Genomic DNA, 13,772 nt, shown 5'->3' with positions numbered 1-13,772 from the left:
CCAAGAATTACAGATACTGGAGGGAAAGCTCCCGTGGGAAAGCTCCAGAACTTGCACATTCTTAGAAGGCAGCCTAGGAGCTTGTGTATCAAACACCTTTTCACTTGGCTAACTCCACCATGGATTAATCATTGTCCTTTGCTACAGATGAGGGAGGTCAAGGCACGTTCCCCAGCTTTCCCCAGCAAAGTTGCCCACACAGCCTTGAAACTTCCCCTTCAAAGAGCCCAGCTCAGCAGCAGATTTGCCAAGCTCCCTTGTAGGGCTGATGGTGCCTCAGCACGTACTGCTGGTGTTGTTTCCACTCCAGCTTCTCCTGTATCAGGGCCTACTTTCCCTCCTCTTTGTTTTTTTGAACACTTTTTTTGCAAGCTTCTCCCACAAGTGGGCAGCTGGGCCACCTGCCAGCACTGTTGTTTCTCTATGCTGTTGGCAGCCACTGAAAAATGGCTACTCCCTGGTCAAGCAACTGCTTCCCCCTCCACCTGAGGGGGCCCAGAAGAGCTGGGGACCAGCTTTTTTGGAGCTTAGAAAAGTTGCTGGGCTCTTTCTCCACCTTAGCTGCACAAACTTGCCAGCACAGGGCCAGAAGCACTCACTGAGGCAGACTCTGACGAGTCATCTTCTTCTGCTTCCTCCCGACTGTCCTCGATCTCCTCCATCACCTCAGCCTTGGCCTCGGCCACCAGCTCACGCAGGGCCCGGTTGCTGGTCACCTTGCTGACAAAGGGATGCTGAAAAGCCAAGCACAATGGACATGCATGAGGTGGACAACAGAAAAAAAGTGGATCTTGTGAGCTTGCTGCTGAGCAAGTGCACAAGGATGGCTATGGCAAGGACTTCTTGCTCTAAAACACCCACAAAGACCTCAGGACACAGTTCTTGGCAGTGTCACCAGGCTTAAGGCCCCAGATGAATTTACACATGTGCTGCATGTATGAGGGAGAGCAACAGAGAACATGACACTGAGGCTCAGAGACAACTCTGCACACAGATGCTTGAAGCATGGTGCTCTGCATGGCTGCTCTATCTCAGAATCTCCCAAACTAAAGCACCAGCTGCATCTGAACAAGGCACTCCTGCTGCAGAGATGTCCCTTCTCACCACTGGCAGGCTGAGCTCCAGGGTGCAGGTCTGAGCCAGCTGAATGCCACCAGGAGCAGGGCAAGAGCCAGTCTGCAGGATCCCTGGGTGCCAGCAGCCCCTGGGGAAAGGTTTAATTGGCATTGGGCTTGAATCTCTCACTGAGTACACACAGAGGAGTGTTTGTGCTGAGCTTCAGCCGAAGGCTAGGAAGTCCCTGGGGTTGCAGAGACTTTCAGAGCTTCCTGCTGCTGGCTCCAGCACAGGACAGGAAGCATGCAGCCAGCACACAGCCAGCCTGCCAGTGTCTGCACTCACTGGGGAAAAGCATCTTCCAGGCTTTTGCTACTGATTTGGAAGGGGACAGGAGGAAAGGAGCTGAATTTAAATCTGGGATAACCAGGTATAATCCAAGCTGACTGCCACGTGGACATTCTTAGGCAACAGGAGTGATTTCTATTCCAGATGGTATCCATAGGGGCTCTGTGGTTTGCTCCAAGGGGAAGAGCATTGCTGTTCCTTTCTGGAGCACTTTAGTGGCTGAAGAGTACTATGAACTTCCTGAACAAGACAAAGCGCATCCAAAACCAGCCTAGGAGCCATCGATACTTCCTCTCCACCCCTCACTGGAGGAGAATCAGGCTGTACAGACACGGTGGTACAGACACAGAGCCAGGCAGACACTGCCACCAGCTGCAGACCCAGACCCGAGCTGGGGCTGATCCCTACCTCCAGCAGCTGGGCAGCGCTGGGACGGGTCTCTGGGTTCTTGTCCAGCGCTGTTTTCAGGAAATCTCTGAACTCCAGGGACCTTAAAAAACAGTCATTGGTGAGAGGCCCAGAAGAGGAAAAGGCCTCAGGTGCCACAGAAGTCTGATTGATCCCTTGGCAGGTTGCATCCCAGCTTGCAAGTGGCCGTGATCACTGTTCCACTCCCAGCAGGAGAATCCCAGTGCTCAGTTCTGTTTATGTGTAGGAGGATCAGCAGCATGACCAAGTGAGACACTAGATTTTGCCTTACCTGTGATGGCAACAGACTGAACACCAGCCATTGGAACCCAGGGCCAAGGTGCAGAGGTAGGAGAGGACAACAGCAGTTACCCTCCAGATGGAGTCCATGGGTGGAACTGCTCTTGGGGCAAGGATTCTCCAGGACCCACCCCCACAGTCACAGTGTGAAAGGATGGCTGTGAAGGACCAGGAACCCCATAGGAGGGCAGCCTCAGCCTGCAAAGTGCAGCTCAGATAGAGAGCAGGTCCCTGATCCACTTCTGGCTTCTGAGCTGCTCCAGGGAAAGCGCTCCCATCCTGCCTGCTGGGTTTGAGCAGCAGACTCTGGGCTGCTACCTGAACAACTTTAGCAATGCTTGTGGCTCCAGGACTCTGCTAGCAACTTGCTACTGGCTATTGTGCAGCAGGTTTTATCATGATGTAGAAAAAATAATAACTGGAAAAAATAATAAATCAACTGATTGGACTTCCTCAAATGCAGAAGAGGCTTTCCAGACTCCAGGAAAGAAATTCTGGAGCTCTTGGCTCCAGGTTTAGAGGAAAATTTGCCTTTTATACAAATCAGGATGTTTTAAAGAACAGCCAGGGGATTGCCCAGACTTCAAGAGGGCTGTGGGTGGGCACAAGGTCCCACCACCACCACCACCACCCTGCGCTGCCTGCAGGCTATCAGCATGGTCACAGCACAGAAGAGCCGAGCAACCTGCCCTCAGCCAGTAGTGCTCTTGGGGCCTCCAGCACACACCTGGACCTCGAACACAGCTGGAATCCTGTCCTGGGTTCTCCAACTAAACAATACTGCTAGAAAAGACTGGGGGTTTTGTCTCTCTTGAACAGTGTAAGCTGGGAAACGCTTCCTTTGCTGCCCCAAACTGCTCACCATTTGGAAGGGCAGCTGAGAGTGGGGGGGTCAGACTTGGCGATCTTCAGCAGGACCCTCATGGGGTTGAGCTCATGATGGGGGGGCTCGATCTGGGCCATTTCAATCAGAGTGATTCCCAGGGACCAGATGTCTGCCTTGTAGTCATACGGAGTGTCCTTCATGGTCTCACACATCACCACCTCCGGGGCCATCCTGCAAGGGGCAGAGCAAGGAGCAGGGACGGGGAGGGATGACACCACTGCCACACAGCGTGACCCACGCAGCAGCAATCAAATGCTTTAAATAGTCCACAGCATTGAATAAAACCCATCCTTTCCTCCTAGCTCCGGGTTTCAGAAGCAGCAGCATCTTCTCTAAGGGGTCCAACCCCCTCCCTCCCTCTTCCACAGACCAGCCAAGACAGCCCAGGCAGGCTGTGGAAACCCCCAGGCCATTGACATCTGGCACGGATGTGGCTCAGACAATAAATTAATCCTTGCCGATCCCGTTCCTTCAGCAAGTTGAGTGATTTACAGATTGTGTTTCTGGAGTGAGGAGTTGTTCCCATGTGCTTGGAGTTGCTTCAAAGCCCACTCTACCCCCCAGGGTGGGGGGAATGGGGAGTGCACACACGCAAGCACACGTGTCCCCCGCTCCTCCAAGCTGGGAGCATGGTGACCCCTCCATGGGCTCAGGGCACCCTGACACAAGGCGATGCTCCTGCACCACTGAGCCTCCCCAGAGCTCCCTTCAAGCAAGGGAAACCCTTGCACATGGGGCACTGGCCATGACTCCTTGTTGAAGTCCTCCCACCCATGCTAGGTAAGGCACTGTGGGTCCAGCACATCCCAAAGGCTGTCAGCTCCCCATTCCTGAGGGAGCCTGATTTTCAGAAGGGTGAAGCTCCTCATGAACCTGAGATTTCTTAGCAAGCAGGTTACACACCAGTATGGGGTCCCAATGAAGGAGTCTCGTTTCTGCAAGGTTTTCATGTTTTTGGCAGACACTCCAAAGTCAGCTGCAAAGAGCAGTAACATTAGATGCCATAGGAAAACTGAAAGACCCTCCTGAATTAGCACACGTGGCTGAAATGCAGGGTTAAAAGCAAATACACATCTAATGCAAGGAGAAGATGAAATTTGCTGTTTACTCTGAACTGAGCACCAGAAAATAAATATACTTTGGGGTATATAACCACCAGAGACCTTCCCCTCTCATGTTCTGTAAGACAAGGGAATAACAAAGCCACCCCTACTGTAATCCAAACCCTACACATCTAGAGAGAAGCCAAAACCTTTCCCACAAGCAAACAAAAGCAGATCAGGAGCAGACCACTTTTGGGACTGCTCTTTCATAGTAGGATGCCACATTTTACACCAGAAAACCCAAAGTGCTGTTACATTCCACCTCTTCCCTTCAGCCCCATGCACAGCAGCTACTGCATTCTACCTCTCCCTGGGCTTTGTCCCTCCTATAAAGCGCTGCTGAAATCCACCCAACCCAAGTTAATTTGGTAAGACCTGCAGAGAGTGCTGAGCCCACTCCAGGTCAGTCTGCTCTCCAAGCTGGCCCTGATGACCACTGGAGGAGCTGTTATTCAGCAGCAGAGTGTTTTTACCCTGGAGTACAACCCATGGTCACAGGAAGGTTTCTATCTTCCCAAGCTGGCTGGTCTCCACCAGCACCCACAGACAAATCCCAAGAACACCTCACAGCTGCTGGCACCCCTTGTCAGAGTCCAGAAGGAGATCTGTACCTTTCTGACCCATCCCTACAGAAAAAGCTACCTTCTCACCCCCCAGCAGGTAGCTGGATGCCAATTTAACCCAAGTTGGCAAAGCAATTCTTTGGCAGAACTTTTCCTGTCACCACCAGACCTGCTCCGGAGATAAGACAAATTCTTCCAGCTCCCAGCTCTGCCACCTGGCACCCTGCACAGGATGCTCAACAGGCCAAAAAGCATAAAAATCAAGTTCAAAGGGGGATTAAGCAAATTCATGAAAGTCAGTCAAGGGCCTGAGCATGGCTGTGGCTTGAGGAGTCTTGCTGCCTAGCTGGGAGCTAAGCACAGCACACAGCTCGGTCATAGATTTGGGCTCCCATGGAACAATATGAAGTTTACCCCCACCTTCTCCTGCCTGAGCTCACCAGCCAGCAGACAAGCAGCTGATGTCCCATAGGCAGGAGAGAAGCCAGAGAGCATCCCTCAATCCCCTACACTCAGTCACAGCCTAACACTGCAATCCAGCTCCCACTGTCATTAGTGCGGTGAGAAATGGTCCTAAGCAGCACCATCGCCCTTGGCAGCTCTCCCATCAAGCTCAGCCAAGCAAACACCTGACACACGGCTGGCTCACCGAGCTTGATGTCCCCATCCTGAGTGAGGAGCACGTTGCCTGCCTTCAGGTCACGGTGGATGATCTTTTTGCTGTGCAGGTAGTGGAGAGCCTCCAGCATCTGGCGGCAAATGACTTGAATCTGAGGTTCGGTCAGGCCCCGGTCCAGCTCTGCAGGGAGGGAAGAGGGAGCTGTTAACCAGGACAGGGATTTGAGCCATGCCTGCTTCCAGCAGGAAGGCACAGACTACCCAGCAGACCACCTGGAAACTGCTGTCCATGTGTCAAAGCAGTGGGACACCGATGCATATCAGCCTGTTGGGGTAATTTATTCCTTAAGCCAGCACTCAGCGCAGTGCTGGCCTGTCTGGAGCTGCTGGTTCATAGCCCCCTCCAGGAAGGCAGGGCTGAGGCACCTGGCCCAAGGACAGCAGATGAGGGGGATGAGGCAGGGTGGCCAGGCACTCCCAAGATGGGGACTGAACTGCAAATTCCCTGCTGATTCGTGAAACAGGTCCCTGCAGGCAGGTCTCACCCAGGGTGAGGATGATGCTGCAGAGAGGAGGGAGCTGAACTCAGCCGCCAGAGGCAGCAGGGTCAAACACAGGTGTGAACGCATGGCAGCTCCATTTGCAACTGTGTTCTCATCCCCCAGGGAGCTACTCCTGACAGGGAGATGCAGTGTAACCCCCTGAACATCATCAGGGCCTCACCAGTTCCTAAAACAACAAGCAATAAACTGTTCACCAGAGTTATCCCAGCCCACTGCTCTGAGCTGTGTTTTTCAAGTAGCATCTGATGCCAGCACACCAAATCATACCCTGCTGTCTGCCCCTGTTTGTGAAGCTTGTGGGGCATGCAGCCACTGGTGTGACCTCCCTGTTGAGCTCTGCTTGGCCACCTTCACCACTTTCCAAGACAAGCTCTGCAAACCATCAAGCTTCCAGATGGTTACCATCATTGAGCTTCCCTCCTTTCCTCTCTCTGACAGGCCCTTGCAGTGCAAAGCCCTCCTCCAGCATAGCTGAGCATGCAGTGGAGCCGACCAAGCCTTGAACAGCTCCAACTGACCAAACTGCATGGCCAGGATGGGGGCTGACAGACAGACCTCAGCAACTGGGACAGATTTATTGTTCAGAGAGCGCATCTTAACCACAGGCTGGGGGATGCTGGGTCAGCTACTTGGCTCCTCCTCTTTCCCACCAAGATCTCCCTTGCTCTGGGGGAAGCTGATTATTTTCACCACTCCTGGAGCATCTGGCAAAAGCAAGGTGCAGTGGGACACAGTTTTGTACAGATGGTGTCCAAGTCAAACCTCAGCTGCTGGTGGCAATAGGGAGGTAGAACAGGCAGCATGTGGCAGCTCTGAGTTTACTCATGCTGGGAGCACTGCTGAGCTCAGACTCACAGCTCCTCCTGCCCCTCATTTGGGAGGTGACAGCACAACAGCCAGGCCACTTGCTCACAGTTTTCCATGCTCCCCCTTCCCAGGTCCTCCAGAGATTGACTGCCCTGGACATGGCCCCACAAATCCTCAAGGGGGTTTCCATATCCCAAGAGACAGAGACCCCTTTTTGAGGCTTTGCAGGGGGAAGGCATCATTTCCTCCAGCAATTCAGAAAAGGTACTTCTTCAAGCAGTGATTTGGACCTGCTTCAAAGGAGATCCCTAAAGGAGGCACAAGTTTTAGGGGGGGCTGACTGAAAGATGACAAATTTGGGTCCACACTTCTGAAAATAAAAAGAAAGTGAGGTCTTTGGAAATTCCAGAGCTAAAAAGGAGTAATCCCCAGGGAGACACATCTGTGTCCCAGGGGCTCCGGGCAAAAGGACCTGAGGGAGCCACATTCATGTCCAGAGCTGGTGTCACCCTCCTCGGGGTCTGTACAGCTCTGGCATGGAGTAGTTGTGGCACCAGCCAGGGCTGTTTTGGGGAACACCCACACACTCCCAGTCTCAGAGGCATTATGTGGAAGGGAGGAGTTAAAAATGGGAAGATTCCTGGAATTACTGCAAACTGCAGTTTATTCAGACACTCTGCTGCTTCACCAGACGACCAAAACCATACAGAGAGCTCAGCAAGAAGATCCAGGGAGGCTCATGGTGACAGGCACCCAGATTCAACACCTCGGCCTCGCTGCCCTGCCAGGGAAGCTGTGAGAACAAGATCCCAAGCACTTGGTGCCTCCAGCAGATAAATATTTAAAGCCATCTTTTTCCTGCAGCCAGACTCACCCTTCTCCCCCTGCCCTGTGATCTGCTGATCCCAGCAGCATTTAAATCACAAAAGGACATCAAAGTAGCTCAAGAAATGCCCCAGAGCTGCCACACCTTCTGCTCCAGGTATGAAAATAGGCAAACTCATGGGAGAAGAAGTGGTAGCTGAAGAAGCTGGGGCATTCATGTCTGCCACCTGTCCAAAGGTTGCCCCTGAAAGCATGCCAGAAGGCTGCAAACACCTTGCAAGCACTACCCCGAGCACAGAGAAGAGCCTGGCACCACGCACTGCACTCACCCAGCATGGTGGCATCCACTGCCCCGCCTGGGCAGAATTCAATCATGATCTGGGGAGACAAAGAGAGAGGAATCAAAGTCAAAGCCATGTCTCACTGAGTCTACCAGGTAGGGGAGAGGAGACAAAAGCATTGTGTTTTTGCTTCCCAGCATGGCAAAGCTGCCTCTTAACCCCAGCACAGGGATGAAGACCCTTTGGTGCTCCCCAAGGCACATCCCCAGGCAGCCCCAGCAGGAATAGTCAGCCAAGCCTGGAGGCCAGAGCCAGTACAGTACATCACCCACCACAGCCATCTCAGAAGGACTGTCCCCATCGCTGTGACACCCCCTGCAGTCACGCCTGGCCCCGTACCTGGACGCCCACCCGCGCAGCCAGCCTCGGCTCCAGCTGCCTCTCCGCTTACATCTCTTCCCAATGCATTTTGGAAGGAGGGCTGCTCCAGAGAGCAGCCTGGCCAACAAGATGAGATAGCTGCAATAGCTGGGAGTTGACGTGGCCCAGAGAAATCAGGCAGGATTTCTTTGCCAAATGAGAGCTGGGGAGGGCTGCCATCTCCCTCTTTTATTGTTCAAATGATCGCTATTTCTCCCCCCTCCATTGCTCACTAGTTCATTGCTCTCTCGATTTTGAGCAACTTGAGGGGAAACTATGTCAATAAAGAGGCCAAATACATTCACCAGATCTTTTTCTGCCAGGGACATGTACAGAGTGCCTTCATCCCTGCCAGCCTGGCCCCTGCTGTCCCCCACCACAGGAGGGGCAGCACACTCTTGGTGAGCCCTTTCCCAGCACCTGGGGGATGCAGGTCCTCTTTCCCCTCACCGCCACACTAACTCAGCCAGAGTTGCTCCTGGGGTGGGATTTGGTGCCCATCCCCACTCCACATGGGGGCAGAGGAGGCTGCTCAGAAAAACAGATCACAGCCAGGGGTTATGAAGGACAAGAGATGCTTCACCTCCCCAACAAGCTCTTCTTGTCGAGGTAACACAGGGCAACATACCGGAGAGGTGAAATGCCAGAGGTTATTCTGAGGACAATGACTGAAGGCAGTGTTTACCAGTACAGCTCTCGAAGACCTTCAAGTGGAGGTCATGTTATTCAATGTGGCTCTAAGCACTGGAGCAGGAGCTGAGGGGAGAAGGTTCAAATTCCCTCTTTCCCATGGTCTAATCCTGCAGCTCCAGGCAAGTCACATCCCACTCTTTTGTCCTTCAGTTTGTACATGTGGACAAGGGAAACATTATTATCAACCCAGACTGCAGTGGAAGACACAATTACTTTGTTTTGGAGAAGCAGGATCAGGTGCTGGGAGGCAGCAAACCTTGAACTGCTTGGTGAGAACTGGCCCAGGTCCAAGAGTCAGAGGGGAGACAATGCTGAGAAAAGAAACCCAGGCAGGTTGGGCAGCATGACACAGGCACTGTCAGAGGAAGCAGAGAGGAATAACCAGAGGCCAGGAATGGGGAAGCATTTGAAGCAGACAGATGGAGAGAAGCAACTGGGAAGACATTCCAATCATCTGCAAACCAGGAGAACAAATCTGTGCTGACTCTGAACTGAGCAGGAGCCTGGCAGGCCAGCAGAGCCCTTGCACAAGTGAGCCATGCCAACGTGGCTTTGTTGCTGAAGTTTATACCTTGAACCAGAGCACCAGCAGCTTCACCAGCAAATGGAAAGGCAAGAACTGCCTCCTGCAGTGGTCTTCCCAGGCACAGAGTTCCCCACTGGGAACCCTGTGCCCCATCACTGCCCTAACAGTTCTGGGAGAGTCATTTCAAGCAGTTGTTTTACAATGTTCCTCATCGCATTCATCAGAGCAGACTAACACCACCAGTGGATGCCAGCCCCTCCTAGGCTCCTCAGAATCCAAAGTGCCAGAAGCAAATCCCAAACAAGCCCCATATCAATGCCAACCTGCCAGCTGGGAGAGCAATGGCTTTCCCTTGCTCTGGTAAGCTGAGGGGAAATGTGGGGCTCTGCTGGCACAGCCAGCCTGGTGATGGTACCTCCATGCAGTGATACCATGATGCAGCCCATGGAACATGCCCTTTGCAAGACCATCCAACCTTGCACTAGCCCAGACCAGCCAAGAGCAAATGACCTGTGTGACCCAAGCCCACAGTGCAGGGATGCAGTGGGTACAGACAGACAGTGCAGACCAAATCCCACCTGAGTATGACAGCTTTGCTCTGCTCTGGCTGGCAGACCTGCCCCTAGAAATGATCCTGCCTCATCACTGAATCACAGCCCAAGGTTTTGGTCATCTCACATGAGCAATCCTTTCCTGCTCCTGCTGATCCAGGCACCTTGGGAACTCCCCTGCTCAAAGAGGGTGGTCTCCAGGTTCAAGCAACAGCCTTGCTTACATTCAGTCAGTAGGGAGAGCCTGACAAGATGCTTATCTAGGCTACCAGGCTCAGCTCTTGAATCTAAACAGTCCCAAAACGTCAAACAATGCAGCCTGAATCAGCTGCTAACATGGCCTTTGCCATCCAGCTGACTCGGTGCTTTCACTACTAATGCTCAGCAAGCAGCTTTACAGCTTCTGCCTCTTTGTGTGTCCCAACTAAACCAAGTCCCCTGGCACCTCACACAGCTCCCCTTTGCAGAGCCTCCAGACTGAGAAATGCAATTCTAAATTTGAGGGGTGAGACACACCGTGGGAAGCCAGCTGGGTCACAGCCACAGCTGCCCCAGTCAGCAGAGCCCCCAGCAGCCCCATGATGTCTCCCCTGTCAGGCAGACGCTGAGCTGAGGTTTCCCATCAGGGGTTCAGCCAGCACAGCTCAAGGGTGCTCTGCTGAGACATACAGAGCTTTTAGATGGGGAAGGGCCAAGCACAACACACCCTACTCTGCATCCATGTGGGATGTGCTTCATCTCACAAAGTTTCATTCAGGTTTGCAGCATAGCAGTGAGAAAAGCAGGGAAATCGGTCCCCCTGAGCCAGCGTGACCGTGTCTGTCCATGCAGGCACAGCAGGCTGCAAGCCAGGCACTGGGAATGTGGGAAATAAATATGGAAAACTTAGAAATACACATTTTCAACAAGGACAGAGGTGCCAAAGCATAATCATGGGTGTAACCAGAGTGAACATCCAAAACCCTGACAGGCTCCTTTCAGCCCAGAAACCCTGAGTTAAGCAAACGTGGCTGGCAGTACCACGGCTTGCACAATGCACACTGCCTGCCAGGAGCAGGGCCAGCCTCTAAAGGGCTTTACCTCTGAAGCAGGTAGGAAGGCAGCCCAGTGGCAGCAGCCCAGAGATGTCTCTATGTGTGAGCTGGGGGATGCAGGATACTCATGGAGAGTGGAAGCCGTGCAGGCACACTCCTCTTAGCTGCAGTGGGGTGGTTGCTGACTCTCTGGGATGGGCAGTCTGCCATTCCTGCCACAATGAAGGACAAGTTGAGGATCCCAGAAGAGAGCTGTGCATCTGTACAGACAGGAGGCTGATGATTTACCCCAGGCCTGCAGTCTGGCTCTTACAACTGTTTCCATGTGCTGTGATATATCATCTGACTACTCCTTTAGTGAGGTGTCCCCAAGCCACAGCTGGAGCAGCAACTGCTCCAGTGACAGCGCCAATCTCAGTGCTGTGCTGCTGCCTGCTCTGTTCTTGGCCTTGCCCAGCAATTCCCCTGGGACCTGCACGACTTGGGACCCAGCACAGAGCTACAACAGCACCACAAACTCGAAGTTTCACCTGGTCCCAAAAATCCTCCTGCAGTTTTGTGAACTGGAGAGATGAGATCCATGCTGGTATCTGTCCCAGTGGGGACATCCTGAAAGCAGCTCCTTCACATTAATTAGAGCTGGGGCAAGCATCCACACCACCTCCTCCTCCTCCTGCTTGGGGTCCAGCAAGCAATGGAATGGGGCTAGAGCAAACATCCTGTTTATAATGACTTCCTCTGTACAAGAAATCCAGGGACTTCCTCGCTGCAGGCTGCCCAGCCCCTCTGCTGTGCTGAGCTGCTGGGGGAGACAGGCAGCAGCAACAGGAGCTCTCCCTCCTACTGCCACCCAAAAGCTGTTCTAAACCCCAGGGATTGTGCACTATTGGCATGTTAGCTCAGTCACTAGCACCTCACAGGCACATGCAGAATTCACTGATAGCTCCCCTCAACGAGCCATGAGCTACACAACTGACTACTGGCTGCCTTCCAGCACAGCCAGAGATCCCCAGTCTCAGATCCAACACCATGGTCAAGAAACCCAGCCACCACCCTGGGCTCATTTGCAGCTCGACAGTGATGCAGGAAGTGCACTCAGAGAACAGAAGTGGGCACCTGGTTTACAGAGAGAAAGGAACCTGCTCTCACTACCTCTCAAAACCTTTGTACCACACTTTGAGCACTGCTCTTTAAAAGAAAACCAAAACACAACATAAAAATGGTTCCTTTTCTCCTGTGCCTTCAGAGGAGCAGCAAGAATGAAGAGGTCACTACGCAGAAGTGATGTAACATTTTGCTTTCAAGAAACCTCTGCATAGGCAAAACTACACTGAACATTCATTTGAAGGCAGAATCATAGAATCAGTGAGGTTGGAAAAGACCTCAGAGATCATCAAGTCCAACCTGTCACCCAACACCTCATGACTACTAAACCATGGCTTCAAGGGCCACATCCAGTCCCTTTTTGAACACCTCCAGGGATGGTGACTCCACCACCTCCCTGGGCAGCACATCCCACTCCAAGTTGAAGAGCTTCGCTGATGAACTTGATTTTTCCCCCACACCTCACCCTAATCCTGCCTTTAGACACTGCAGGACCTGGAAGCATTTTGTAGCCCAAGTGGGAGCGGGGCACACAGAGGTGCCTGGGGCCCTTTTCCGGGCGGCTCAAGTAATAAGTGGCTGCCTGGGAGGAAAGGAAGCAGGGTCCAGTGAGCCTGGGGGTGCCCAGGAGAATGAATATACATACATATGTATGAAATAGCTATAGCCTAAGTTAAGTGCTCTGAAAGACACGGAGCAGACACAGACTCCAGTAGTACCTGAGCCAGAGGGCACCATATGTTATTGAAAAGCATGATATGACTTTTGCAGCTCAAGACAGCAGATGGGAGCCTGTGCCTGAAGAATCCCTTTGGTACCAAACACCAGGAGAGGCTCAGAGAGGCACTAAGCCAGAAAACAAATCTGGGATGGATTAGAGCCCAGTGAAGTGTCTGTATCTGACAAAGCAGGAGCAGCATCCTCTGCCCAGGCAGTCCTCTCAGGTATGGCTGAGAGCCCGCTCGCTCCTCCCACTCTGGGCAGGACCGGTCCTGCCTCCTGGCTGTGTCTGAGCTCCTAGAACTTTCTACAGCTAAAAAAATGTGTAATAAATAATAATAAAAAGCAGCTTATCTTAAAAGGTACTTTTGCCAAACACTGCACAGTCACCAAGGGTGGAACAGCTGATGTCCCTGAACTGAGGTTTGCAATTGAAAATCAATTAAGAGGCAAAGGCACACCCTCAGCCCAGCTCTTACTCACTCGATTGGCATGTCAGAAGGCAGAGGCCCATGAACTGTTCCCTCTGCAACAGTGCTGGAGCAATGCCTTTTCCAGTCAGAAAGGGAGATGGGGAGGAAAAAACACCCCATCAGCTGGGAAAGCTGAGGGCAGCTCCTTTCGGTGGTGCTGGCCCTAGGCAGCCAGGCATTTTCCTCAAGTGCAGCAAGCTGCACAGGGAGGCCACCAGGTCCCCTTAGGATGCAGGAGCCCTTGGCTGGCAGCCCAGTTGCTCCCACGTCACTGGAGGTGGTGGGTGCCTGCAGGCTTTTCCTGTGACTTTGCTCTGCTACTTTGAATAGACCAATTGCTTTGGAGTCACAAGGGTGCTCTAGGGCACCCAGGCCATTACAGTGGCTCACACCATGCTCAGCACTGTAACCACCCAGCCATCCTCCTTTGCACTGAGACCTGAGCATCAGCAGGCTTGGAAGTTGCCTGCGTCCCCAAGATCCATCTACCCCC

At 52.8% G+C, this 13,772-nt stretch overlaps 1 protein-coding gene across 2 annotated transcripts in view; it reads right to left on the bottom strand.

The window, feature by feature from the left end:
- The window catches only part of STK10 (serine/threonine kinase 10), a 54,559-nt gene that overhangs the window by 15,784 nt on the left and 25,003 nt on the right, over positions 1-13,772 (bottom strand). For both annotated transcript variants that reach the window (XM_068160144.1, XM_068160146.1), the window contains exons 3-8: positions 7,807-7,855; positions 5,314-5,463; positions 3,902-3,974; positions 2,975-3,169; positions 1,813-1,894; positions 600-734 (exon numbers count right to left, since the gene is read on the bottom strand). In XM_068160144.1, the coding sequence (XP_068016245.1) occupies positions 600-734; positions 1,813-1,894; positions 2,975-3,169; positions 3,902-3,974; positions 5,314-5,463; positions 7,807-7,855 (684 nt within the window). The remainder of the gene's footprint in view (positions 1-599; positions 735-1,812; positions 1,895-2,974; positions 3,170-3,901; positions 3,975-5,313; positions 5,464-7,806; positions 7,856-13,772) is intronic.

Source organism: Melanerpes formicivorus, unplaced genomic scaffold (genome assembly GCF_026170545.1).
Source record: "Melanerpes formicivorus ecotype bairdi unplaced genomic scaffold, bMelFor1.0.p_v2 SCAF_2, whole genome shotgun sequence".
NCBI classification, from domain to species: Eukaryota; Metazoa; Chordata; class Aves; order Piciformes; family Picidae; genus Melanerpes; species Melanerpes formicivorus.
Note: the sequence above shows the minus strand (reverse complement) of the source record. Positions and strands in the feature narration are given on the sequence as shown.